Source organism: Pyrgilauda ruficollis, unplaced genomic scaffold, assembly GCF_017590135.1.
Source record: "Pyrgilauda ruficollis isolate IOZ18807 unplaced genomic scaffold, ASM1759013v1 scaffold2, whole genome shotgun sequence".
Classification (NCBI taxonomy): domain Eukaryota; kingdom Metazoa; phylum Chordata; class Aves; order Passeriformes; family Passeridae; genus Pyrgilauda; species Pyrgilauda ruficollis.
Genome location: NW_024519206.1, coordinates 21,817,551 through 21,843,510, shown reverse-complemented (window position 1 = coordinate 21,843,510; position 25,960 = coordinate 21,817,551). Strand labels below are relative to the sequence as shown.

The window sequence follows — 25,960 nt, the reverse complement described above, 5'->3', positions numbered from 1 at the left end:
GCTTTGGAGTCTCCTGAAAAACAGAGGAAGCCTCTGTATGTATTTCCTACATGAAGGAAAAATACTTGAATGACAAGTATTCTTGGAAAATTAAAGAATTTAATTTTTGGAAAATTAAAGAAAATTTGTTGATAAGATTTAACAGGCAGGATATGTTTGTTGCATGTTTTTTACTCTCCTGACGTAAAACTGCAAGAATTTTAGAGAAGCTACAGAACAAAGCCTAATAATTTTTTCTTACTGGAGTGGCTGAAACATTCAGTGAAAAATTATAGGAAAAATTATGGATATTAAAGTTTCCTTTAGTTAACTGACTTTAGCAGAAATAACGGTTATATTTTTTTATTACAGTGCTTATTTGGAAGGTATAACTGCTTTTTCATGTTTTATTGAAGCCCTGTCAGCTCAAATGGCACATCTTTGTTTCAAGAGATCCACTGAGAACACTTCACTGTGAAACAATAACTTTTGGAAAGGTTTTATTGCATTAATAGCTGTGTCACAATTACCATAACAAGCAGCTACATTTTTTATGATAGCTATAATAAATTATGAGCACTGGGGCAGGCAAACTGCTTCTCCTGTTCTGAGAGAGGCAGTTACTGTTATTTGGGAAAGATTATCCAGCAAATATCTGCAAAATACGAGCTAATATTGCTTTTTTATATAGTTCCCTGCTATTAAACTACTACCAAAAAAAAACTCATCAAATGCCCTGTTGGATAGTATTCAAAATTTTAATCTTTTTGCTGCTTCAGCCCTTTTTTAAGGGACCTTTGACTTGATCCCCAATCCTGAATTTTAAAAATTGTTGGGCTCTAAAAATTAATCTACTAAAAATGTGTCAAACTAGGTGCTTAGAAACAGATATATCTAAATTTTTTAAGTCTAGGCCATGTACTTGTGTTATTACTGTATAACTGCTACACATACTGAAAGAACAATGTGCATTATACCCCAGCAAATGTATTACATTAATCATTTAAATATTATTAAAATAACACAATATATTGCAGCTATTCTTCTTTCAGAGATATTCTTGGGGGATAATGCAAAGCTATTAGATTCAGCATAACAACCAAAAAAAGTTAATTGTGAAAGCGAATGTTTCTTCAGCTTATCATTTCTACTTATTACAGAGCACTTCCAATATAGAAGGATTTTTTTGTTCGTACCTCAATTCTGATAGTAATGAGGTCTTGTTTTTGCATTGGAGGGGGAGTAATATAAACAACCATCCAGCATTAAAATCTTTCCTTTCATGTGGTATTATCTTGATAGTTAAAACCAGAAATTATTTCCTTTGTGCTGATGTGCTGTTGTACCTTTATGATACTCAGCTAGGAACAATACTGTATTTTGAGCCTTAAATGAAATCTTGGCTTCCTTTCAGAATTCTTTTGCACACCAGGGTACGTACATTCTTTGGATGTATCATTTTGAGGTACTTTCTTTCAAATAACTTATCAAATTTGTGTTTGATAAGGAAACTCTGAACATTCAGCTTTTTACCCAGCTTCAATCAGAATGCTTATGTGTGAGAAGAGGCAGCTCAATCCTTTTTAACCCTATGCACTCTGCATTTTTGTGCGATCATTATTAAACCAGCACCCTCTCTCTCTGCTTGTTCTCTTTGCTATACGCTGGTAATCTGGCAGAATTTGATCACCAAAACCCCCAATACCTAGAAATTTCAAATTTTGAGTGGCGTCCAGATATTAAATCTACATCAGGGCCTTGAGGCAAACTCTAGAGTTACTTAAAGATGAATTTTGCACTGGTTTTACAGAATTTGACATAAAATGTCCTGTTTACCATGTAGCTAGAACAAATAGCCAAGCATACAGCTTTGTTGTTCCATGCTCCCCATGAAATGATTTGACAAATAAATGTTCACGTGCTTTGCATCAGCTGTTAAATGGCCACTAAGTTTTCTCTAGAAAGTGAAGAAGAGATCAGTGGCTAAACAACACTCTCAACACAGCATTATCTCATTTTTAGGGGATGACAAGACTTTAGGTTCCTTGAGCCTTGCTCAAGGCTTTGTGGTCCATAGGGACATGTGTTCCATTTTCTTCTTCAGACATTCAAATTCAGGTGTCCCTTTTCAAAGCCATGAATTCTTTGTTTGTTTTGAACATATGGAATTGTAAAAATGCCCTAAGAATAAATTTTACCAAGCCCAGACTTTGGCTGGCATCTTATCCAAAGTTGTTCCCAAACCAATGGCCTTGCAGTTAACCAAAAATAGTTATGGTGGACATTTGGTGAGAAGAAATAAGTAGAATTATATATATTAGAATAATTTTTACACTATCATAGAAACACTTGGATACTGAACAGAATTTCTCATTTCCCCAAATTGACGTAGGGGTCTGTGGCTTTGGATATGTCCTATACAGACGAATAATGTTCATATGTACAAAGTTAATCATGTGGCTTTTTTGAAGAAGAAAATTAAGAAGGGAGTTGAAGCTATAGGAAATCGACTTTTACATCCTACTCTTTCAACATGGCACAGTTAGAAATTTGAAAGTTTCTCCCTCCTGGGTTAGCAGCCAGTTACTCTTCTCCCCCACAGCCAGCATGTCCAGAATAAATGAGATGTCGAAACAAAAGATCCTGTGATCGCAGTGAAGCAGCACTATAAAAAACAACTTAATTTAGGTTTGTGTAAAAAAGTTCAGGGTTGTTAGCTGGATACAAGACTAGGAGAAGGTGTTCTGCAGTGTGTGAATGTGAACCTCGGTGTCTGTCACAGATTTGCCTAGAGATATCAAGTTATTTCCTTCATTACACTGCTCTATTTGTCATCTTAGCACGGGTCATGTTACCACATCCTGAAGAGGACTTGCTTCTTTAACCATCTCTAATCCATTGTGACAGGACTTGTGTTAGTTGGTAGCAGCACAATGTCTTGGCCAATTAACTTCTGTTTTGAGAGGGTAGGTGGAAACTGTGAAATTCAACCCTAGTGTGGAATATGCTTCAAAGTACAATGCATTAAAAAACTGGTGTCAAAAGATCAAACAGTTGTGGAGACAAAAATAAACAAGCTAGGTGGATGACAGAGCTAATACTCAGGAAACTGGGCTGGGTGTAGGAAGGGAAGAGGTTGTAAAATGACATTTTACAGTTTTGCATGCCATGATTAAATAGTCAAACTGAGAACAACAGCAGTACCACAGGAATCCTTGTGAGACAAGGACAAGAATGAAGTATTGCTGAGAAACACCAAGAGGTCTCACTAAAACTACTCTGGCTCTTCCTTTTCATTAGCAGTCAGGGAAGAACCCAATGCACTGTGCCTGAAAAGCCCAAAGAAATAGAAGCCTCAAGAATAACTTGTCCTATATTTTATTTTAGGATTTTTTCAGCAAATCTGATCCTTTTCTGGAGATTTTTCGGGTGAATGATGATGCAACCCAACAACTTGTTCACAGGACTGAGGTAAGGAATAGAGTTGAATTCACTTTCCAAGGACACAGATGGGCTGTCAGGAGACAGTTTATGTTTCCCATGTCACAAAGGCAAGTGGTTTTAAATGTAGGTGTGCAAACACTCACACTTAAAAACACTACCTAGTGTTACACTCTAGTGTCAATAACTAATGGATATCAGGTCTTGACTTATGCACCTTACAGTAAAGGATGATGAAGCCAAAGGTCCAAACCTAATTAAACTGTCAGATACTCTGTTGGAAGGTCAGGAGATATAAATACTAGATTTAGCCAAAACCAGGCTACAGACTGTATAATATTTTCCCATTAATACTGTGTTGCTTCTTCCCCACATCCTCTCAGGGATTGTAATCTGGGTGCTTTACATTTGTTTCTTATCACCCAGTGACATTACTGCTCCATGGTAATGACTGGCACTGTCTTAAAAAACAGCATTGAGATGTATAGGGTGGAGCTGGGGCAGATGTTAGGGGTTATAAACCTGTTATGGCTTCCACAGAGTTTTCCTAGCAAGGCAAACAATGTGCCTGTAAATTGATGTTGTCCATCCCCATTTCCTAGTCCTGCATGTCTTCCATTGCTTCCAGTTCAGTTCTGCACCCTTTCCCTTGTCAATTATCTCCCACTGAGGCATGGCAGTGCTGTAGCAATGTCTGTAGCATCATCTGTGGGTATGTATAGGTCCATTTCCCACTCCTGCTCCTTTTGGGGGCTTTGCAGAGGAGGAGTGTTGGAAACTGCCAGTTGCTCAAGGGCTCATATCTCATTGGATGTAGTTCTGAAAACTCCAGCTGAGCTCTGCTTTCTTCTCTTGCTGGTGAATATACTGTATTGAGAATTGTGCCTCTTGTTAGCATTCTGCTGAGAGATGTGGAAATGTTAAGGGTTCTCTCTCTTCTTTTCACTTACAGGTTGTGATGAATAACTTAAATCCAGCATGGAAGACCTTTAAAGTGTCTGTAAATTCTCTGTGCAGTGGAGACCAGGATCGCAGGCTAAAGGTCAGAAGTAATTCCTACTTTTTTAATAGTTTTACTCAAAGAAAACAAAAGTTTGTCTCTCTTTTTCAACTGTAGATTGCTATTCTGCACTTCCCTCTTCTTTGATGGAAAAGATGATCACACAGCTGCATTATGATTACCATAATCAAATTAAGGATGCAGGAGAAGTGGTAATCCACTATAATCAGTAGATTATGCTCTATATTTCTCACAGTAACCTCAAAAAATATGGGGCTGTTTTTCCCAATCAGTTGGATAATTTAAATCCAGCATCATTTAACTGGTGAAAGTATACTCAGGGGAAGAGGCAGCCCTACCACAATTTTAACCACTATTTCCTTGCTTCTATATCTGGATGCCTTCTGTAAAAGAAACACTGAAATAGGAGATTTTTTTTATTATACTTGAAGAATAGGATGACCACAAAAAAGACATGTGCCATAGTAATAGAAGTGTTTCTAGTCAGCAGAAAGACAGATAATTGGTAACCTGGAGCTTTGTATAGAAAAAATCATCTTCTTTTGGCTAATTTGGCTTAAATCAAGTCTTTATCTAATTGTTTTTATCTTCTGGCCAGGTTTAAGGCTAACACTAAATTAAAAAACATCGAATAAAGAGCACTGATCTGCAGTGTCTATTCAGACTTTTAGACCTGATGAAAGGATATTGGACCCAACAGTATGACTATTTTTTTTTCTTACTATACCAAATTACTTAATAGAATTTTGTTTTTGTCCTTGCAAACATTTCTTTCATCATTATAGCTGCAAAACTGTGCAGAAGGGGACTTGTCATTTTTCACTCCTTACTTACTGCAGGATGTACTGTGCAGATGGAAAAAATAAAACGCTGATGAGGATATGTTACAGTGCACATCTTCACTGTAATTTTTTAACCTTTCCACAGATGTGTGGAAAGGGTAAAAAAGCTGTCTTATGAATGCTTGGATTCACAAAATTATCCCTGTTACTATGGAAAAACATATAAATTTGAGTCAAGAGATGGATCAGATTTCTGCTACTGAAATGAAAAGCAGAATTAGCACAGCACTTCATTCATCACATTGTGTACATGTGGTTTTGAAATCACCTAGGTGAAAAAATCTAGGAAGAGAAGCAAACAAAATAGGAAGTCTAGCATGTGAGAACAAGTGGCAACTCCATAAGGGTAGAGAAATGAGGTTCCATAGGGAGAAAAATGCTCTTATCTCTGAAATTGAGGTGAGAAGGTATAAGAAAGGCTCAGATTTCAGTGTGGGCAGGAGAAGATGGGTCTGGGAATAAAGGTGTTCTTTTGAGCTGTGAGCAGAGACAGTAGGCAAAATTGTTTGCAGACAAGCTGCCAAAAGACAGGCTGAAAAGGGAGAAGTGAAGAGGACCAATCCCTTAGGACTGCCTGTAGAGAAGATATGGGGAAAATCAGTGGAAGAATGGCTGAAGAAGAAAACCAGAGCAAGATGGGTCTTATGAACCTACTGAGAATTTTCAAGACAGTTTTTTTTTCTCTCTTTTTGGGAGAATTTTTGTGGTTTTCGTTTGTGTATGCAAATGTTTGCAGCCCTGCTTTAGATATCTGAGTATTTGCCTGAGGCTACAGTTCAGCCATTTGCAGAAAAGCTGAAAGTACTAAGATTTGCATCAGATCATTCATGAGTACAGGAATATTTTAAAACTAATTATGGATGTAAAATAATAAAAAAGCTTGATACTTATTTCAAATTCAGGCCTTTTATAACTTTTGGTGAGTGTAAGTTAAGACTGTTATGGTAGAACAGCCACCCAAAACACTTGTATTTGAGAGACAGTTATAATACTTGTCAGATAATTATTTGCTTCTTTTCTAGATGGTCTATAACCTAGGAATTGGGTGGCAGCTAGGACAGAAGAGTGAAAACTATAAGAATTAGAGAGATTAAGTGTCTGTGACTGGTATAGCACTGTATGAATGTTTATACTTTGATTTACTCTGATTGACTAAGCATTCCTCTCTTTGCGTTACCATATTTTGGAAAGTTTGACTCCAGTTGCTTTGTTTCACTTCATAAAGTATACAGCAGTATGTTACTGCTAAGTGTTGGAAGAGTTCCCTGTGCCTTATTTAACGTGGGGGAGATTTAGTGTATTCCAGCTGCCTTGCTGAGCACCAGCTTCTTGCCAGGATTGTTTGATCACTGTGAGCAGTGATTGCATAAGGCTGGGTGGTTTTGTGTCTCTTCCTGCTGTTAGTTTTTAATATATTCCAAAGACATAATCGAAGTTAATGCTTAAAGAGGCACCAGAAGGGCTCGAAGGGAGCTATCAGCTTGTGGAAATCATCAACTGCAGACACCTTGCAATTGTGCCTACCTTTGGTTTATGTCTGTAGGCTATTTGGAAGCCTGAAATCGTGGCACTTCATCTCTGCCACTGAATTCACATGGGTACTGAGCTTAGTGGTCAGATTTTTGTAATGGGGAATGAGGATTAACATGGGAAAAGTACCCTAAAACAACTCACAGAAAGTAGCTCAACATACAGGAAGTTTGCTCTTCATAAGTCTTCCACACAAAGCAGTCTTTACACTGTCTGAGCATTTGAAACTTTCTAGTTTAAAATGTCTGTTTAGAAAGATAAGATGAGCAAGGTCACTAAAATCAAAGCAACCAATAGTTAGGATCTGCCAAAAGTCTTTTTGCTAGCATTCTTTACAAAGTCTGTTAATTTTAATTCCTTGTGGGCTTTTAAAGAAAAAACTAATTTTGCTTTATTTAGCTGTGGTGCAGAGAATAATGAACATTTTATTCCTATCAGGACATCTTGTAAAACTTTATTACAATTATTGCTGCTCTAGGTTTTATTATGAAAAGTATATATTAGATTTATGAACCTACTGAGCTTTTCCTCCCAGACAGTAAAACCATCCAAGAAGTCTGGTCACACTTCAGTGCCAATCATACCTTCTTTTAATGCTAACAGGAGAGACAATTAGTGTATGCATTGAAGGGAACAAAATACCTCTCAGATCCAAAAGTAGTGATATGTAAAGATTTTCAAATCACAAATGTGACCTCTGACAAATCTGAGTGAGGATTGTACTCCTTCTGAGGGCAGGTTTATCCTAGTCTGTTCTGCTGAAAGTCCTGTAAATTTGGACCATTTCCATTCAAATCTGGTTTCAGCATGTAAGTTATGTTACTGTCAATGGTTCATCTGAAATACAAGATTGTATTGTGGCTGCTTTCTGGTAAGGATCATTTACTGCCCACCCATTCTAATAGTTGGTTCTTCTTTCTCTAGAGAAGTCCTGAGAATGTATACAGAAAAATAATCCCCTTTTTGTTTTGGTGTTTGGTGCTATAATACTTGGGAAATAAATGCCTAACAAGGTGCTTGTTAGGCAAAGGCCAAACAGGGCATATGACATCCAATAATTCTATCTCCTGCTGAGGTTGTATGGAGAACCTCCTCAAAAGAAGTTCTGTTCACAGGGAAAAGTAGGAACTGAGGAAAAAAAATCTGGAATAAAAATGTTTCTAAGGTGAGCTGATAAGCTGCTAGGAGAGTGCTAGGGAAGCACATGTCATATCTGTATAGAAAGCCCTTTCCACCTTCTACCTACATAGGGAAAATTTTCAAAGGAAGCATGTCCATTAGATACTTTTCTACCTTTCAAAAATCTGTCTGTTGCAATTATATCATTGTTGTCAGCTTGTTTACTGCTTCATCCCTGCAGGACCCAGGTTACAGGTGCTGATCACAGTGAAATTGGTGCAGTTGTGAGTGGGGCACACAGCCATGCTTACCAGGGCTGGTCCATACACTAGGTTATAGGGCCTCTCTGTGTGTGTTTGAGTGGCTCTTTGCAGCCTGAAGCCTCCAGACAGTACTGTTTCTTCTGCTTGGTAACCATGGGAAGGTTGCCCCTTCCTGTGCAGTTCTAATGAGGTCAAAACTTGGTTCTGCCATTCTTCTCCATTTTCTTTTACGTCCAGTTGACTCCCATGGCTCTGTCCATCTGATCTGTTGGAGTAGCTGTGTCTTAGTACATGCAGTGTTTGGGTTTCTGCTGAGAAGTCTTCTTCCATATGTTTGTAAATCCCAGTGTACCTATGATGCTCTTAGTCCTAGCAAGATGCACTTAAGGTGACTTTAAAGGTTATTTTCAATTTATTTCCATATTAAGATCTTCATAAATAGGTCCCTTTCCAATGTGAATTTTCTACATTTTTTTGGTAGGTCATTGTTAACAAGGTCTTCTTGAGAGACCTGCACTTTGCTTAAATTAGTAATCTATGCAGTGCTGTTTCTGCCTTGTTGATACTATTATAGAATGTGAACCTCATTACAATATTAATAGAAGAAGCTCCACAGCTTACAAGAAAGATCTTGGCATTGTTTCTGCATGCAAATAGATAATCACTTGATTTTAATTTTATTAATCAAAATCATTACATGAGAATTTGTTCTTAATATAACAATCACTTCCCCAGTGTCTGCTATTGCATTTGGGGGTGGAATGTTGGGTCTTCTTCAGACAGTTGTAACCTTCTGTTTCCTTCTGATTTCTTAAAAGTGTTGACTCTTTAATGCAAATTGATGGATCATTAGGGGAAGAAATTGCTTCTTACAGAATGTCTGCTCCATTCTGAGTTAAGGAATAGCAATTCTTCCCCTAATGATCTTGCAGTCAATGTCTGCTCCATTCTGAGTTAAGGAAAAGTGAATAGCAGTGGATATTTTGATATTCTCTGAATTATTGTGGCTGTGTTCCCTAGATCAATAAGTTTTCAGTGACCTCTAATACTTGACTACAGCTCTGCTTATACAGGTGTATTGTAAACTGTAAAATAAGCCCTCAGTATCTCTGAAAGCCACTAGTGAAAGTAACTGAGCAGAACCTGTGAAGGAGACCAAGTAAAGGTTAAAATACAAGGAATAATATAGTCAGACAAATCCATTAGTGCTTTTATTCTTTCACTGTTTAGCTGTCAGGGTGTTTGAAGCACTAGTATGGAAAGATACAGTTTGTGGTCAACAGCAATAATTTCTGCAGGATTTTGAAAAGCATGTGGCTTAAAAGGCAATTCAAGCAGTGTCAAATGATGATTAGAAAGGCATGAACTGAAGGATTTTATACTGTTCCCTAAGGGAAAGCTCATTTATTGTTGCTGTTTTCTTTGTACTTCTAATTCCATGTAGAAAGAGACTGGCACCAAGAACAAATTATGGCACAGGCTAGATGTGCTGGTTATTATCTTGATTGGGTGATTTCAGTCATAGTTGATTAACTAAGCAGTTCTAGATTTTCCCTTCAATTTACTCACCAAATTAATGCCAGTGCAGCCAATCATTCCCTGCTTGCTTACCCTGGTGTTATTGAAGAGGTGTTTGCAAATGCAGTCCTTCTTGTAGAAAATGTTCTAAAATAAAGAAGAGGGACTCAATCTTTGCATGCCTTTAGTATGAATCAAAAGATACTTTCAAATTTCTCTTTCAGTAAGTTGTTTCCTTTTCACTAGGTCAAAACATTTTCCTGGAATCTGTAGAATAATTGCCTCACTCTTGGAGAAGGCCACTCTTTCTTTATAGCCTGAATAATATTTATTTATTTATTAGCCACTTCAAGGATGTTATCGTGTTGTGAATTTTCAGCAAAGTTCTTCTAGAGCTAAGTGTGCAGCTGATAATTTTAGATAATAGAAAGTTCCTTCTTGGTGCTTAAAAGAAAAAAAATAGGCTTAAATATTTGGATCAGGTGTATATTTAATAAGCTAAGAGAAATATTTGTTTAAGTGCATACTGCTTCATGAGCATAGGAGTTTTAATGCAGTCTTCAGAGAGAATGATGCATTTTTTTGAGGATTATTATAAAATGGAACAACACACTGTGAAAGGCAGTGACTTAGACCTTCTTGCATAAATACCATCAAACCTTCATTTCAAGTAAATGTTTCTTTTCCTTTTTTTTTCATATTCCCCTTTCTTTTCTACATGAGAGAGAGAAGTGCTATCACAGGCACTACAATGATTATTAAAAAACTTTAGGTGCCTGTTTCATAAGGTTTACAGTGACTGTGGTGAATTTGCTGCAACCACTCACCCTGTTGTTTATAACTACTATAATCTGTAATTAAGCAATTAATCTGTAATTTAGCAATTGGCTTATGTTATGAGTACTTCCTGAATTCACTAATTGTAGCAGTGTGTTCGGAACCCTGACTTGTCTGAGTGTGTCAAGGACTGACCTGATCAATCTTCATGAACTCTATACAGGTAGAGTGTAAGATTTAAGATGACCCCTAAACCAAAACCGATTCATTCTGTGTGTGTGTCATCTCAGCTTACAGATTCCTTTTTTTTTTCTCTTGCCATTCCTTAGTTTTATTCTTGCTAAAGCAGCTGAAGATGTTGGGGAAGAAAATACCATGTTGCAGTCAATATTTAGGAGAGAGAAATAGACTCAAGAAATGAGCTTGATCCCATATCTGATGGAGTCAAGTGAACTCATTCCAGTGACTTTAATAGCCACTAGTTTGTTCTCCATTACAGGAATTGCTGGATATATAGCAAACTAATTGTCACATTAATTAATCTGGATTTGGGTTAATTGATGTTTGTGATGTGCTTTGAAGATGAAAGAGCTCTCTAAATAACAAGTGTTGTCACAATAATTAAGGGTCCAAGTGAATTGCACAAGGAGAGATCATCTGATACACTGTCATTATAAAGAAAAGAGGTGATATTCGCATCTCCAAGGGCCTGGGTGCTGAAAAAGGTGGCAGAAGGTGGTAGAAGGCTGAAGAGCTGGTATATTTAAATAAAATGGGCCGGGTAGCGAGGACAGGAGTCTTTCTCCCAACCTTGGATGACTCTGACAGACCAAATTTCAGAGTTCACCCTGTGAAAAGAGATTTTTACTTCCTGTTCCTTACCAGAACCACCAGTTCCATGACATTTTGGGGAGAAATGAAATTTCCCCCTGACATTACAAGGAGAATTCATAGTCTGAAACAAGGGCAGAGAGGACAAAAAACAAACAAAAAATATTTTGTGTGACTATGTTTGTCTGAATTAGGGGATCTGAGGAGTGTTTTCTCCATTTCTCTTTTGCAAATAAGAGGATTGCCTCCAGATAATTTGTACATTGCATTTCTTATGAGCTTCCTTCAAATTGCCTACTGCTCCATGGTTCCATCCCAAGACAAATGAATACAAGCTTCTACAGCTTTGCTGTGCAAGCCATCAGTATGAGAAACATTTTGAAGGGCTCTTTCTCATTATCTTTGAAACTGACTTTTAATCCTCTGAAATGAAGCAGAGGCTCCTATAAGTGCTGCTGACTGTAATCCAAATCAGAGGTCTGGTTCCCATTCACAGGGGAATAGCTGATAGAGCACTAAATCCCATCCCTGGGACCATTTAAAATGAAACAAAGCACAGCCCTGGTAATGAGGACCATTCCATACTGGAGGGTGGGCATATGGGATGCCAATTAATTAAATGACCTCTACATTCTTCCCAATTTTCATATCTCTGTGTTGATAGTGCACTGAACATCCTTACAGACCCCAGAATTAGCTCAGATCTGCTTTCTGTATAAGTTTAGAAACAAGTGTTACCATTTTGAATTAAAATAATAGAATGAAGCTCTGCTTTCACTAAAGCAGATCAGGATTAGGCATAGCTGTAACCCTGTAAAGCAGCTGAATATTGTCGTGAGAGAATTTTAAGTCATGTGTATCTTGAAGAAAATCCATCATTTTCATGCCTTTATGTCTACAGGACATTTTACTGTGTGACTTACAGCATCCTGCGATATTAAAAATGGAAGTCTAACCAGTTTTTAATATTTTTTTTTATTTCTTTCTGTTGAGATTGTCTAGAAATTGCATTCCCTATTTTTTTCCAATCTCATTTCAGTCTCTTATAAAGTAGCAAAGCCTCACATTGGCTGACATATAATCAACTTACAAAGGCCTTTGGTTTCTTTCCAGATGTATTTTTTACTGTGTAAATTGAAAATTAGACACTCACAGAAATTCATTCCTTGTTGTTAAATCATGTAATAAATGTAGTCATTGCAATGAACTACATACTTTAAACAGAAAGATTACCTTAAAATTCTACTTATAAATTGTATTTGATTGTTTATGTGCTAACATACTGCCATGTGAAAATGGCTATATGGTGCAGATAATAAAATATGTTTATTTTAAGTTGTAGTACTCTCAGAGAACCTAGCAGAGTCACATTTTAGGCAAAATAATACATTTGTTTAAAAAAAAATTAACAGTATCTTCAGGGGCCTAAATATGAGTTGTTTGTGATAGTCAAGGTACCACCAGGGCAGAAATAAGCAGTAAGTGTGTCTAAATACAAGTATTTTAGAAAACGTCTTATTACACAGTGGTCACTTGAAAAGTGTGAACGTTGTCTCACACTGAAAATATGTATTTAGCCCTTCTGTACCAGGAATCTCATCTAACATGTATTCTGTTCAAATTTAGATCTGCATTTTTAGTTTACCAAAAATATGTTTTCTCCCAGCTGTATGTTATACACATTTTGTAATGTGTAAGTACATGTGTATAATATATAATAATCTGTATATGTCAGGTGCATAATGTAATCTATATGCACCTGACATAGCTAGTTATGTTTTGCAATAAAAAAAGCTTTATCTGCCTTACCAAATCTAAATTAGTTACCCAAAGCTGAGCATGGTTTTCATGTATGCCGGTTCTCCCAACAATTTTGAAACTGCTCAATAGCAGTGCTCTACAGGATTCCATGAAAAAAAACCAGCCCTCCTTGTGGTAATTCTAGAGGAAACCACAGCTCCTGGGACCAGAGACTTCAGTGTGTTTACGGGTAGCTGTTGTTCTGTCAGTGTGTTACAGCTGCTAAAGGAAGTTTAGCAGGGAAGTTTTGCCACAGTGTTTGCTATCACTAGTTCGGAGCTTTGAGCAGGATTTGATGTTAGGATGAAGCTCCTTTGGGGCACCTCCATCCCAGTACCCCTGAGACAAAGAGAAATCGAGAGCTGCTTGTTCACTAGGGACAGTGGAGTTATTTTAATGGCCTGCTCACCAGGAGCAATGCCACAGCTGTGTCCCTTAGGAAGCCTTGGGAGGATGGTGTTCTCTTGGCCTCTCATCTGCTGAGCTGCCACTGTGCCAGCCCCAGCTCTTGTGCTCTTCAGGGCCCCTCTATGACCAGCCAGCTGAGGTGCAGCCATCCTTTCCCTTTCCATTTAGCTGCTCCCACCATGCTATTCATAGAAGTTTTGCTCAACAGAATTGCTCAAAGCTTGGTGTATTTAGCTCATTGCTGCCACAGAACACCTCAAAGGATTTGCGAGTGGCTTTGAGCATAAGACTGCTTTGTGATCATAGAGATGTTTCGTGTCCTGAGCATGACAGCCACTGTATCTGCTTTGCCTGAGATTAGCAAAGTGACTGTTTCCTTTCACAAACATGCTAATCCTTCCTCTCCTGAAAAGCACATTAATTGCCCATGTATTCTTGAATGGAAGAGAAGGTAAGTAATGCTAGAAATCATTTCTCAGTAGTGCCAGTAATGCTGTCGAGTCTTCTAGCCTGCTTTTAGAAGAGATGATATAAAAGACTGTGGCTGGCCTGCCCATACACTCCAAATTTCCTTGGTCTGAAGTTACAATATAGGAACAGCAACAGCATCAGCAGTTGATCTCTTAGACAACCCTAGATATCAAATGTCTAAGGTTTGTTTAGATATACTAATCATGTCTTACACTGTTGACCATTAGTGTAAGGTACTGAGACTTTTCTCTAAAGTGTGTCTGAAGCAGAGTGCTATAGCAGACAGGATCCTGGCTCAGGCATCCACAAGTTCTGATCAAATAAGGCTAACCTCTTCCTATGAAACAAATACAGTATTTTCTGGAACAAAAAAAAGATCAAACAAAAAAGTACTCATACGTTTTAGCTATCGTGTAGTGAAGTACTAGCCTAGAGGTGCTATTGAGTCTCCTTATTGATTTTATTTCTGAGAAATTCCAGGATTTGCTGATAGCAATTTTCTTTCTATGGTAGGAAAAGTTAAAGAGGTAGCTCTGAAGTCATGAATGACTTGGGGGAAATGATGAGGGAATGGTTTGATTATTTGTTCTCAGGACACATGAATTTGAAAATCACTATGACTAGGCACAAAGGTATTTCTCTTTTTATACAGCACAATTCAGTGATGGGGCAGAGATATTTTGTCAAAGGATGTTGGGAGGCCAAAATCTGTCAATATGCTAAAAATTGGAGTATACAAATTCATGAGTGTTTATTGTATTCTGGTTTGCTTTAACAGCATCTATTAGATGCCCTTTCCTGCTTCACAAGAGTGCAAAGTTGTTCACTGCCAATAACCGTGAAAATGTGATGAAGTCAAGAGGAATATTCCTTTCTCTAGGTGTTCACTAGCATCTGACAGAAAGATGATACTGGTACCATGTACTTTTATTATTTTCTTATGATGAATACTTGTAGCTTTCAAAATGAAGTTTAAGCTTCATTTTTCGCTGATTTTCATTTGAAGAACCTTTAAATGATTAGGGCTTCATTATCTGAGAAACTGCATATTCATAGCAAGCAGCTATGTGATATTGATTTGCATATTGCCTTGCATATTGCCAGTAGGTCATGCTGCAAGTTTTTTTTTAATTCTCCAGTAAAATTTTATGAAAAGGTAAATGAATTATTTAGGGCTGAAGTTCATCTCGTTTGCTTTGTATGAACACATAGATAAGCCAGTCTAGTTCTTTACTATTTTGTGGCAGTGGCAGTAGAGCATAGGGAATTCTCTGTATGCCTTCAAATACTCATCCTGATTCAAATACTGACCCTGGTTACACATGCACAACCCTCTGCTGCCTTCCTTTCTTGTACATATCACCTTATACATTTTTTATAAAAATACTGCCCTTCAACAGAATCTCTGTTTGATATCAGCTACTTCTGTTTTTTTAATGAATCCATTTCTAGTTGCAAGCAAAACATCTGAGAGTCTGGTGACTAATGTCTGGAAAGGCAGGTTTGTTTTTACAGGCTAATTGAGAAGTAGCTACTCACATTAGGGAGACACAATTGTTCTCACAGACAGACAGCAGTGTTTCAGACCCTTGCACTTCAAAATATTGGAAAAAAAATGCTTTATTACAGTCATGCCAGAAATAAGTCCTTAATTTTTGACTAGGATAAAATATGGGAGCAAAATATTACCAATTTTCAGATTTCAAGAGTATTTTTTCATAATACCACAAGTATTATGCATTAATAAAAAGGAACTGGGAGAGAGGGGTTGTGTGAACATTGCTTCAGATTGATGATAAATGTAATTAATAAATGAGTTATGTTGATCCAAGCAGTGCTGAAAGTGATCACCCAAATGTTTTGTGATACTGCCACTAAGAAAGAAAGGTGAAAGGACACAACCAGATTATCTGACAGGGATACCTGTGCGGAAGGTGTGTCCTTCCTCTCTAGGTGTGACACTTTGAGCTGTCTGGGGAGAGTCAGGATCCAGCCATGGGGGACTTCACCTTGTGGTAGTCCTGGGTGCAGCCTAAATGCCTTCCAAATTCCTCCTGAGTATGGGATCCCTGTGCTCATACCTCTTCCCTCCCTTGCCCCTCTCCTGGGAGCCTTGGATGCCCCAGCTCTGACATCTGGCAGAGGCTGGCTGAAGTGGGGGAAGCAGAAGCATGATTTGGCTCCAGCCATTCCCCATGCCATGCTGGGTGTGAGGAATTGGGGCAGATGAAAGCTTACCAGCCCTGGGGCGGACAGAGGTGAAGCAGTCTGGGCAGCAGAAGGTGCCACATGTGTTAGAACTGAGGCTGTGGGAAGCATCAGTCCCCTGTGTCGCTGTGGACACCTGAAACTGTGAGTCTGCTGCGTTGTCATGTCCTGCCCCTGTAACCTTGTCTTGTGCTGTGCTGAGGCTGTGTTAAGAGCGTGAGATTCATCAGAATGCAGTGTGTGTTTCTCCAAGCAGACTTATGAATATGCAAAACTTGCACAAAATAATTAAAAATCACTAACTCATACTCATAATCATCTCATGCGCATTTTAAAATTTAGAATTGTGATTTTAGTAGCCTAAATTTGTTTGTTCACAGCTCTTGAACTCTTAATCTCCTTAAGAGCTTTAAATCCTCTACACTACATAGCTTTAAGGTGACCTGCAAAAGTAAAATACAGGATCCTGGTAATGTGATGTTCCCTGCATGCTCTCCTAGTCTGACTTGCTCCCATTTTCCTGGCTGTTCAGAGCATTAAGCATGTACTTGTAAAGTTGTTGACATTTGAGTTCTTTCCTTCGATCTTTAATGATACAGAAATAAGAGCCTGATCTGTCTTCTCTACAGCTTCTTGTGCTGATTCCTTTGGCTGTTAATTTCCTTCATTCCTACAGAAGGCAAGCCATCATTGTGATCACCACTTTGTCACTGTCACTGCCCTGTGCCCAGGGACAGGCTTGCCACAAAATTTAAGATCAAGATTAGTTGCAGGTTGGATATTCAGAGGAGGTTAGGATGTAAAAGTGAAGTTTGGGGAAAAGAATTAAACTGAAGGACACTCATTTGTCAGTCTTGCATAGACTAGCATTCCTTCATAGGCAGAAAGCTGAGGTTTTTTGTAAAACTAAGTGTTTTCACTACAGAGTATTACATTTAAGCACTCTTTCATCTTAAAAGACATGCAGAGGTTTGCCTGTGGTTTCTTTTAGGTTAGGTTTGGTTAGGGTAAGGGGGTTTTTTGTTTTGTTTTTGTTTGTTTGTTTGTTTCATTTAATTTTTCAATATTTCTGTTTCAAAGGATGCAGCATTAGCAGAGGCTGGTAGTGAAGTCAGTTCTTCTGGTATTTTAGATTTAGGATATATGTCCCCCAATTGCAGATGTAGGGGTCCTTCACAACCCCAATCACTACAGATTCCAGTGAATTCTGATATTTTTCATAATGAAAGCTTCCCTCATTTGTTTGCCAGGACTAAGAAAAATGAAAACATGCACTTTTTGTAAGCACTATTCCATGAACTGTTGCCAGGAAAGACTTCCTTCCTTCACTTTCCTTATTCATCTGTCCATTAATTTATGCTGCTCTTGGGATATCCAATATCTCAATATTGCACAAGTTTTACATGTTAAAAACAATCAGAATTTCTGATAATTTTTAAAAAATACTGCCCTGCATCTTTTAGGAAAGTTTCCACAAAATACAGTGATGCCAGGATCCTTTTGTGACTTTTAGATGTGCGTTTCCACTTACCATCATGGAGAAATAGAAGCATCTATGCAAGTCTGCAGTAAGAGTCCTACAACAGCAATCCCAGAAGAGCACTTAGTGAACAGGCTGTTTATGCCAACATAATATTGTGCTGAAGGAAAACCTCAGGATATTGGCAGATTTTTCACCCATCCTTTTTTCAGATCCCTTTTTCGCTCATCCCTTTGCTTATACGTTATTAATGCTGAAGATACCTCTTGCCAAACAAGCATAAACACAAAAGACTAAAGTTGGTTCAAGATTTTCAACTCAACTTTTTTCCCCAAATCATGCTGCTTGGTTCACATAAAACAATTTGAATCTATCACAGTTTTAGTAGACTATTAATCAAAAGAAGTGCTCCCCAAACAAAATGTTATTTTTTGCTACTCAAGACAGCATTTTGTAGATAAATATTCTTGCTTTAAATTTTAAAACTGGAATTAATGCCCATTACTCTATTAAAAAAAATATTATCTATTTTTTTTTTATCAGTTTGGATCAAACAGAGCAATGTGCTGAAATATATTTTGCAACCTCCAGTCAAAGTAGCCCTTTCCACAGTTCTGTTCCAGGAAACTGGGTAGTAGTAGTAAGCTCAGGGTGATGTTCCTGGGGAACAGGCAGTATGAATTCAGCATCTTTGCTGTCCAGGTGCTCATGGTTTGCTGAAAACCATGTTTTGGAAGAATACATTTCATGTAAGATCTGCACCTCCCAGCTGTCATGTATGAAAAGGGACCAATGATTTGTCATTTTAATTTTCTACCTTGTATCATTTGTAAATGACATATCTTGATTATATTCTGGGAATCTTAAATTACCTTGTAAATTTTGAATATTAGTCAAGATGTTGCACAGTCATTGGCTTTGTGATAAAATACTGTTTTCATCTGGAGGAGAGTGTTACTAAAATGAATGTTACAGCACTACAAGGAGCAACTGCATGTTCCATTTACCTTCTTTTCTTGCAATGGAGAAATATAACCATATTTAAGCATGAATGATTTTATTCAATGAACATGAACAGACTGCTATATTGAAATTAATTGTGCTTGGAGTTTATAAAAATGTTTACTTACAAAAATCAATTGCTTCTTTTATACTCTTTTACACTTTGATTTTGTAAAGGCTAAACAAGCTTCCTAAAGCTTCTCCTCCTTGAAAATCAATTTTTCATGTGACATTGCCATGCTAATAATAATTCCTTAGTGCCTTTTCCTGTTCCAGACCTGAGTGATTATATCTATAAAAAAGATGTAGTAGTTGCTGGAAAAAAAACCCGAAACAACAAGCTATCAAGTTTGTTTCTCTCTTTCCTCTTTGCCCCAGTTAAAAACCATGCTTTTAATTGACATGGTTGCTATTTTTCTTTCATAAGCTTTCTTTCTAGCCTATGACCCATGTCCTGTGCATTGCAATTAATGAAAAGTTGTTCTCATTGACCATGCTAATCTTAAGCAACTCAGAGATGGACGTTTGTTTCAGAACTCAGGGGTGTTTCTGATTATGCTTCAGTTTTAGGTTTTTTAAAACAGAGAATGTGCAAATCCTCTCACTCTGAACACAGCACTCAAGCAGCAAGCAGTATCCTTGCTCATACTTGCTAAACCAAAGTTATTTTACAGCTTTGTTTTTGATTTTGTAGCGCTCTTTAGCCCACCTTTTCCTTTGCTCTCCCATACGTAACTCACAGAGACAGAAATAGCGACATTTCAGTGAGACTCCCTTTTTCAAGTTGCTTTTTTATGAGATTATGTGAATCTCCTTTTCCTTTGGCATTTCCATTGCTTCATAGTGATCTCCAAAAGGGGTTAATTGTTTAACACATTTCTCAGTTGTTGACAATGGTTATCACATCTGAGGTAATGAAATACAAGTGAAGTTTGATCTGTCAAGAAATACTTCATTCTAATATCCATATCTCATCTTATTCCTGCATTACCTTGAATCATGTATCAAATCTACTTTAAAGCAAATACATGTCTGAGCATCACTCACTGTTTTAGTTTTTTTTCTCTCCACTGATAACTGAAGAAGGACAATCAGATATCCAAAAAGGATAATATATTGTAATATTCAGGAATATTACCTTAACTTTTTTCTATCCCCGTTTCAGTTCTGACATCATGGTTAGCCAATGTGAAATGGTCACTCCTACAGCATATTTTTTCCTCAAGATTTTATTAACATTGCATTTACTTCAAAAGCCCCTTCAGAATTCCTTAGATATTTTATCTACTATATTAATAGCATGAATAAAGCATATCAGTGTAGTGACTTAAACCATGGAAAGGCTTTCTGAGCTGGGATGAAATTGGAGGTGTTCTTCAGGCCTGGGTTTGTACTGAGTCTTTGGATAATAGACCTCCCTAAGTCTCAGGAGTATCCCCTGGAAAAATAAGAGTAATGATGTTGTCTTCTGTTACTGTTTTGGATCTAGATGCCCATAGATGGATACAAAACTGTAGGAAAATTTAGCCTGGAAAGGACCATAATATTTTTAATTCAAAAGACCTTTTTAACAGTATTTCTCTTAGATGAATATGTAGAACTAGAGACTAAACATGAAAGAAGTTTTTATCTTCCAGCCCTGTCCCTAAACTGGAAGTAAACTGAAACCGTGTGACGTTAAGCCTGATTCAAGTGCTTTTAACTGAAATTCACTGGGGATTTTTGCCTGGGATTTTTTAAAAGTATCAATTATTTTTATGTACCTAACCTGAGGCAATCTAGGAAGATTTGATTTTTCAAAGGGGTTTATTCTCAGTACTTTTCTCTGAAAAATCTCTTGAAGAGACTTAACTGGGGGAATCAAAATCACAAGTCTCCAAAGAAATTTTTTTTATTTGTGAAGTTAGTTCTCTATCTCAACTTTATAATTTGGCTAGATATACATCTAGGCTCCCTCTGAACTCAACTGTCTGTTAAATTGACTGTTAAATTTTACAAAACAGAGGCAGAGATCATATTTCCTGATAGGGGTCAGTTGATTGTCATGTTTGATCAATTCCTGTGGTATTTTTCAGTTCTTCTGAAAGACAGGATCTTCTAACACAGTGAAGAGCACATCCCTTAAAGAGAATTATGTTAACTGCATTTGGTTTTGTAACTCTTGCTAATATGTTGTGATGAAAAATAGCCATTTTTCTGTCAGTGGAAGAATATAGTTATAACCACTGAAACAAGCCATTCCTTTTCTTTCTTGCTTTCTTGTGCATTCATTAAATGTAATTCTTTATTTCACAGTTCCAGTGTGTGGAACTAAGAAATATTTTCATAACACATTTACTTCATAGGTTTAATACTGAGCATCTATTCAGAGCACTCCTTTGAAAAATTTTGAAACACCCTACAATGAATTATTTTAAATATTTGTGATGTTTGAGGTGGTTTATAACTATATGACCACCCTGAGAACTAGAGAAAGCAAAGCCTAAACCCTGCATTTAACTCAGATAACACTGCAAAGCACCCTTGTCCAAAAAAATTAATTAGATCTCAGCAAGTTATAAAACTAAAACAAAAGCTTAACATTTTTAAATACTATTGCTTACCTTATGATCTGAAAATTATTTCATATATACAAAGACTCATTTTTATACGTCAGTTCAGATATAGTCACGAAACTCCAGGAGGTCAAGTTTTAAAATGTTAAAATACTTGGGACAAGTGGCAGCACACTTCTGGTTTAATGCAGAGACACTGTCACTCAGGTTACATAGCTAAGCAGTTCTGCACCTTAAGTCTATATTTTTCCTAGTTCCAGTGGATGGGAAGAGTGATAATGTGTACAGAAATAGCTTGACTGAGATTTCATCAGTGGTAGAACCAGGGCTCACTGCCACTTGTGCCTAAGACTCGTGATGGCTGCTAAGCATAAATAGAGTAAGAGAATTTTACCAGAAAATATTGATTTAACTGCATCTGGAAATTCATGGAAAAACTTCTATCTTGACAAAAATTTTCCTTGAGAAATATTTTAAGCAGGATGGGAAATTCTGGTTGGAATAACAGAGAGAAAGAAAGGGAGGAAGCAATTAGCACTGTGAGAGTCCCCAGCCCAGAACAGCTGGCTGAGATGTGGAGAAGCCATTTGAATACAAGTCATTCACTTATTGACTAATTGCAAGCTGGCTTTCCCAGTCTTTTCTGTTGAAGCAGATCCACATTGTATAATTAAAATGGGGGGAGTGAACAAGAGAAAGGCTGATGCCATCATATGTTATTTAAATGCTTCTCTTTGATGTGGGAAACTCAGGTTCAAAACCTTGCCTTAATAAATATTTAAAGATTTATGCAAAATAAAGCAGCTTCAACAGAGAAGAAAAGAGAGAAGCACAGAGCAGAAGCCTGGAATAGTTTCTGTAACAGTGGATAAAGCCCATGCCTTAAAAGTGGGGAATATGATGGAGCAAGAAGTCAAAATGAAAAAGGTCCTTACCCACAGGACAGAAACACTATCTTCGATTCCTTCCCTCTATCCTAAAAGAAATATTAACAGTCTTGGGTTTGTCCTGATACAGGAGGAGGAGTCTTCTGAAATCGTGAAAAACCTCCAAGGAGTGAAAAACATCTTTCCCATGCTCTCATTAAAAAAGAGTTTCTTATTTACTAGGACAAGTGTAGCAGGCAGGATCTTAAGGGATATGCAGGATATCCAGGCTGTTGTCTAAGGACAGGAATTAGAATTATATAGCATGAGAAGCCAACAAGTCTTAATAAAAATTAATCCCTTTAAGAGGAGCAACAAGTCCTGCTTGGAGCCCTCATTAACATATCTGGGAAAAGCACCTAGCCAGCCTGATTATTGGTACTTTGTTTTAACAGATGAGTGAAGCAAATCCACAGAAGTTAACTCCTGGCCCAAGATTATCCTAGGAGTTCTAGACACTGAGTGTTGTGCTTAGGTACATACGGGTAATTTTCAGAATATGAGGCATTTTGTACATATATTTCCCACCTAAATGCAGCAGTATAATGATGAGAATTTAACGATGTGTAACAAGTTGACATCTTTGTTCAAATGTCAGTGAGTGCAATCACTCACATGCACAGTGCAATACTAAAATGAAATTATTACTTCAAAAATGAGCAAATCCACTTTCAAGTCCGAGAACTGTTTTCAAAAATTTGAATCTCCATTAAGGACCGTGCCAACTCTTTATACACTATTGGAATTATGCCTAACACTACTCTGTGAGCAGTCAGAAAGCAAAGTGTATGACAAATATTGAAGAAAATTCTATCCTAAATAATGTTAGATTTCCTGGAATGCACATTTCTCTGAGCCTTGAGTACTCTCAGGCCTATTCATATGAATGGCTATTTACCAATTTGTCTCTGTATTTCCTGAGAGATTCTACCCTCGATTTCATCTTTTCACTTGTGAATCCCCACTGACTACTCAGCCTCACCAACAGTATCTTGACTGTTAACTGACTGGCTGCTAAGCAAAAATACTTTTTCTGCATCCAGAGGAGGTCTACCAGGGACAGTTTGTGTGGCTTTGGAATAACTGATCAAACTGCTAGGTGGGGGCTAGTTTACAGGGAGATTGACAGCTTTTACTGACTTAAAAACTCTTCCCCACGGTACTGCAGAAAGACAATGCAGTGAATTGCTGACATGCTGGTGCACACCTAGTGGGAGTGAATGCTTTTGTGGGCTGTACACGTTGCATGCTGATCTCCTTGCCAGCAAGAGGTACCTCTTTTGAGTGCTCAGCAGAAGTCCTCTGGGAATCAGTGTCTTTGTACACAGCAGTCATCACAAATTGGAAATATTTCTGTGTATATATGTGAAAGGCAGTGAAAAGCCTTTTCTGACTGCAGAGCTTCCGTGGTTTGAACACCTTCGATGTAGCCATGGGTGTAATGTATTTTTCACATACTTAATAGCATAAAATAAGGTAAGTGGTGTTATGAGTTCCTTCTCTTTCCAAGTAGTTCTGAGAAACCAATCTCTGGCTTCCTGCTAGATGCACCAGAAACTTCTTGTTATCTGTTCATAGGAGAGAGTCAGCTTTTAGGAGGATGGGAGCTGTGTACCAGATGGGTTCCTGGTGCACTGCTTACTCCTTATGAGCATAGAATTTATCCAGTTTCCTCAGGAGCATGTAAGCAACCTTTTTTCATTCCAGTATCACTCCTGAAAATATCACAGGCTGATTTTTTCCATCATTATATCTGCTCTTCATTTCATCCAATGCCTATCAGGATTAACTGCAGTGTGGCATCTGCTTTACTCCTGAGCAGCTGCTTTAAAGATAGAGTTGTCACAGTACTATGCTTGCAGTTTGGGGTTTTTTCCTCAGGTGTTCCTTCTGAGGGCCTTATCCAAAGGCCATTGAAGGGCAGTGGGATATTCTCAGCTGGTGTAAATTATACAGCTCCATTTACTTCAGCTAATGTTGACAGTGTGCATCAGATGATACCTCCTAATCTTCACCTTAGAGAGAATTGGTTTTCCTATATGCATATAGGACTGGTATTAGATTGCATACCTCATACTCACAGGGTTCGTCACTAATTAGGTTAGAGTACTCTGTTCTGCCTACCTGCCTCAGGAATAAGGTTGTTTCATTTCATAATGACATAATGGTGCCACCTGCAGTCCAGAGCCTTATAAAAGTGGTTTGAGATAATGTGGCTCACAATAATAAAGCACTGAAAGAAAAAGAAACAGGAAGGATAACAATCATCAGTTATTTGTAGAAGGCAATGCATTTTAAGAAAATATGCTTTATTTCAGCTAACATAATGAGACCTTAAACTTATCACTATTTTCCTTGGAAATGTAGTCACTGCACCAGTAATCTTTGCACTCGTCAGAGGCATCCAATAAACCTCGGTTCACTATTCTCTGTGGCTCTTTACAATACCAAGTGCTCTGGAACCTGCTAAGACACCTCATAGCTAATATCAGACCCTGTGCACACATCACCAATAATAAAAGCTCATACCCTGTAAACTGAGTTTGAATCTGAGAGATATTTTTTTATTAGCAGTGTAAAAGCAGAATGATTTACTGATTAGTGTAGTTCTCTTGTGTCTTTCTCATCTATTTGGTTTTCTCTTCTCCTGTTTTATAGGGAAACCTATTTCCTAGTATGGAAGAATACCCAACTACTAAGTATTCTGCTATGAATTCTTTATTATTATTAATTTTAATATGTGGATTTTGACATGATTTTCAGAGGTTTTTCTTCCACCTCCTTTTCATAGTTGTTTAAAATAGAGTGCATTTGTGCTATACCTAAATAAATGAAAATAAGAAGTAGCAACCTGTACAGAGACAATGGGCAAACATACCACGCTGTTTGGGAAAATAAACATGGTGAAATAGAGAAGATACTAAAAAATCCTATTAGTTCCAGTTGCAGTTGTTACGTAGGATGAACTAAGGTATTTATTACTTGGATCATTTTCTCAATTACTTTTCCTTGTGGGTAGTCTTCAGAGACTATCTGCAGAGCAGATGGAATAGCCACTTCTTTCTGCCTGAATATTCTGCTCTGTGTAGGGTCTCTCTTTCACTGATATGTGATCATTGTTTAATAGGGTATTGATACAGGCACATGTTTTACTCTACCTCCTTTAATAGTAGTGAGATAAATTACCCACATTAGTAGGAAATAGGGTTTATAATTACATTGAAGTAAATGTTTGATTCTCCTTCTTCTTCCATTGGTAATTATTTTAATGACAGCTTCGTAATTCACCTAGCAGAGTAATGAGAGGATGTCCGCACCTACACGATTTTCCCAAATGCAAAGGAAATTGCACATTAATCTGACATAATGTTAACATTAGGGAATGAATTGCCAGCTCAGTTTTAACCAGACCTCTTTTTATTCACCTTCAGTTATTTTTTAGCATAATTTTGTAATTTATGCAGTCCTGATTGCATATTCAGAGAAGATACTTAAATAGCTGAGCCCTGCTACTTCCTACCACTTATTTGGAGTACAAACACAGAGATCAGCTATTGGAAGTCTGGGTTTAGAGTGCCAGCTCCACTCTTAGGGAAGTTTTTGCTTTTCCAAAATGCTGCATTTCTTGGCTTCTTCAAAACACAGGAACCCTCTGCTAAACCCGGGAAACAGGCATTGCTGCATTTTTCCAAAACTGTTCACTGGGTTTACATGCTATAAAACAGTCGAGTATGGTAACCCTACTATTTTTTTGTTTTCTTCAGTCTAGGGTGTGTTAGTGGGTAGTTG

The 25,960-nt window shown here is 37.5% G+C and overlaps 1 protein-coding gene across 1 annotated transcript in view; it reads left to right on the top strand.

Moving 5' to 3' along the window:
- CPNE4 (copine 4) overlaps positions 1-25,960 on the top strand; it is a 225,316-nt gene that overhangs the window by 133,233 nt on the left and 66,123 nt on the right. Inside the window, exons 6-7 of the mRNA XM_041466406.1 lie at positions 3,367-3,450; positions 4,373-4,462. Of these exons, the coding sequence (XP_041322340.1) occupies positions 3,367-3,450; positions 4,373-4,462 (174 nt within the window). The remainder of the gene's footprint in view (positions 1-3,366; positions 3,451-4,372; positions 4,463-25,960) is intronic.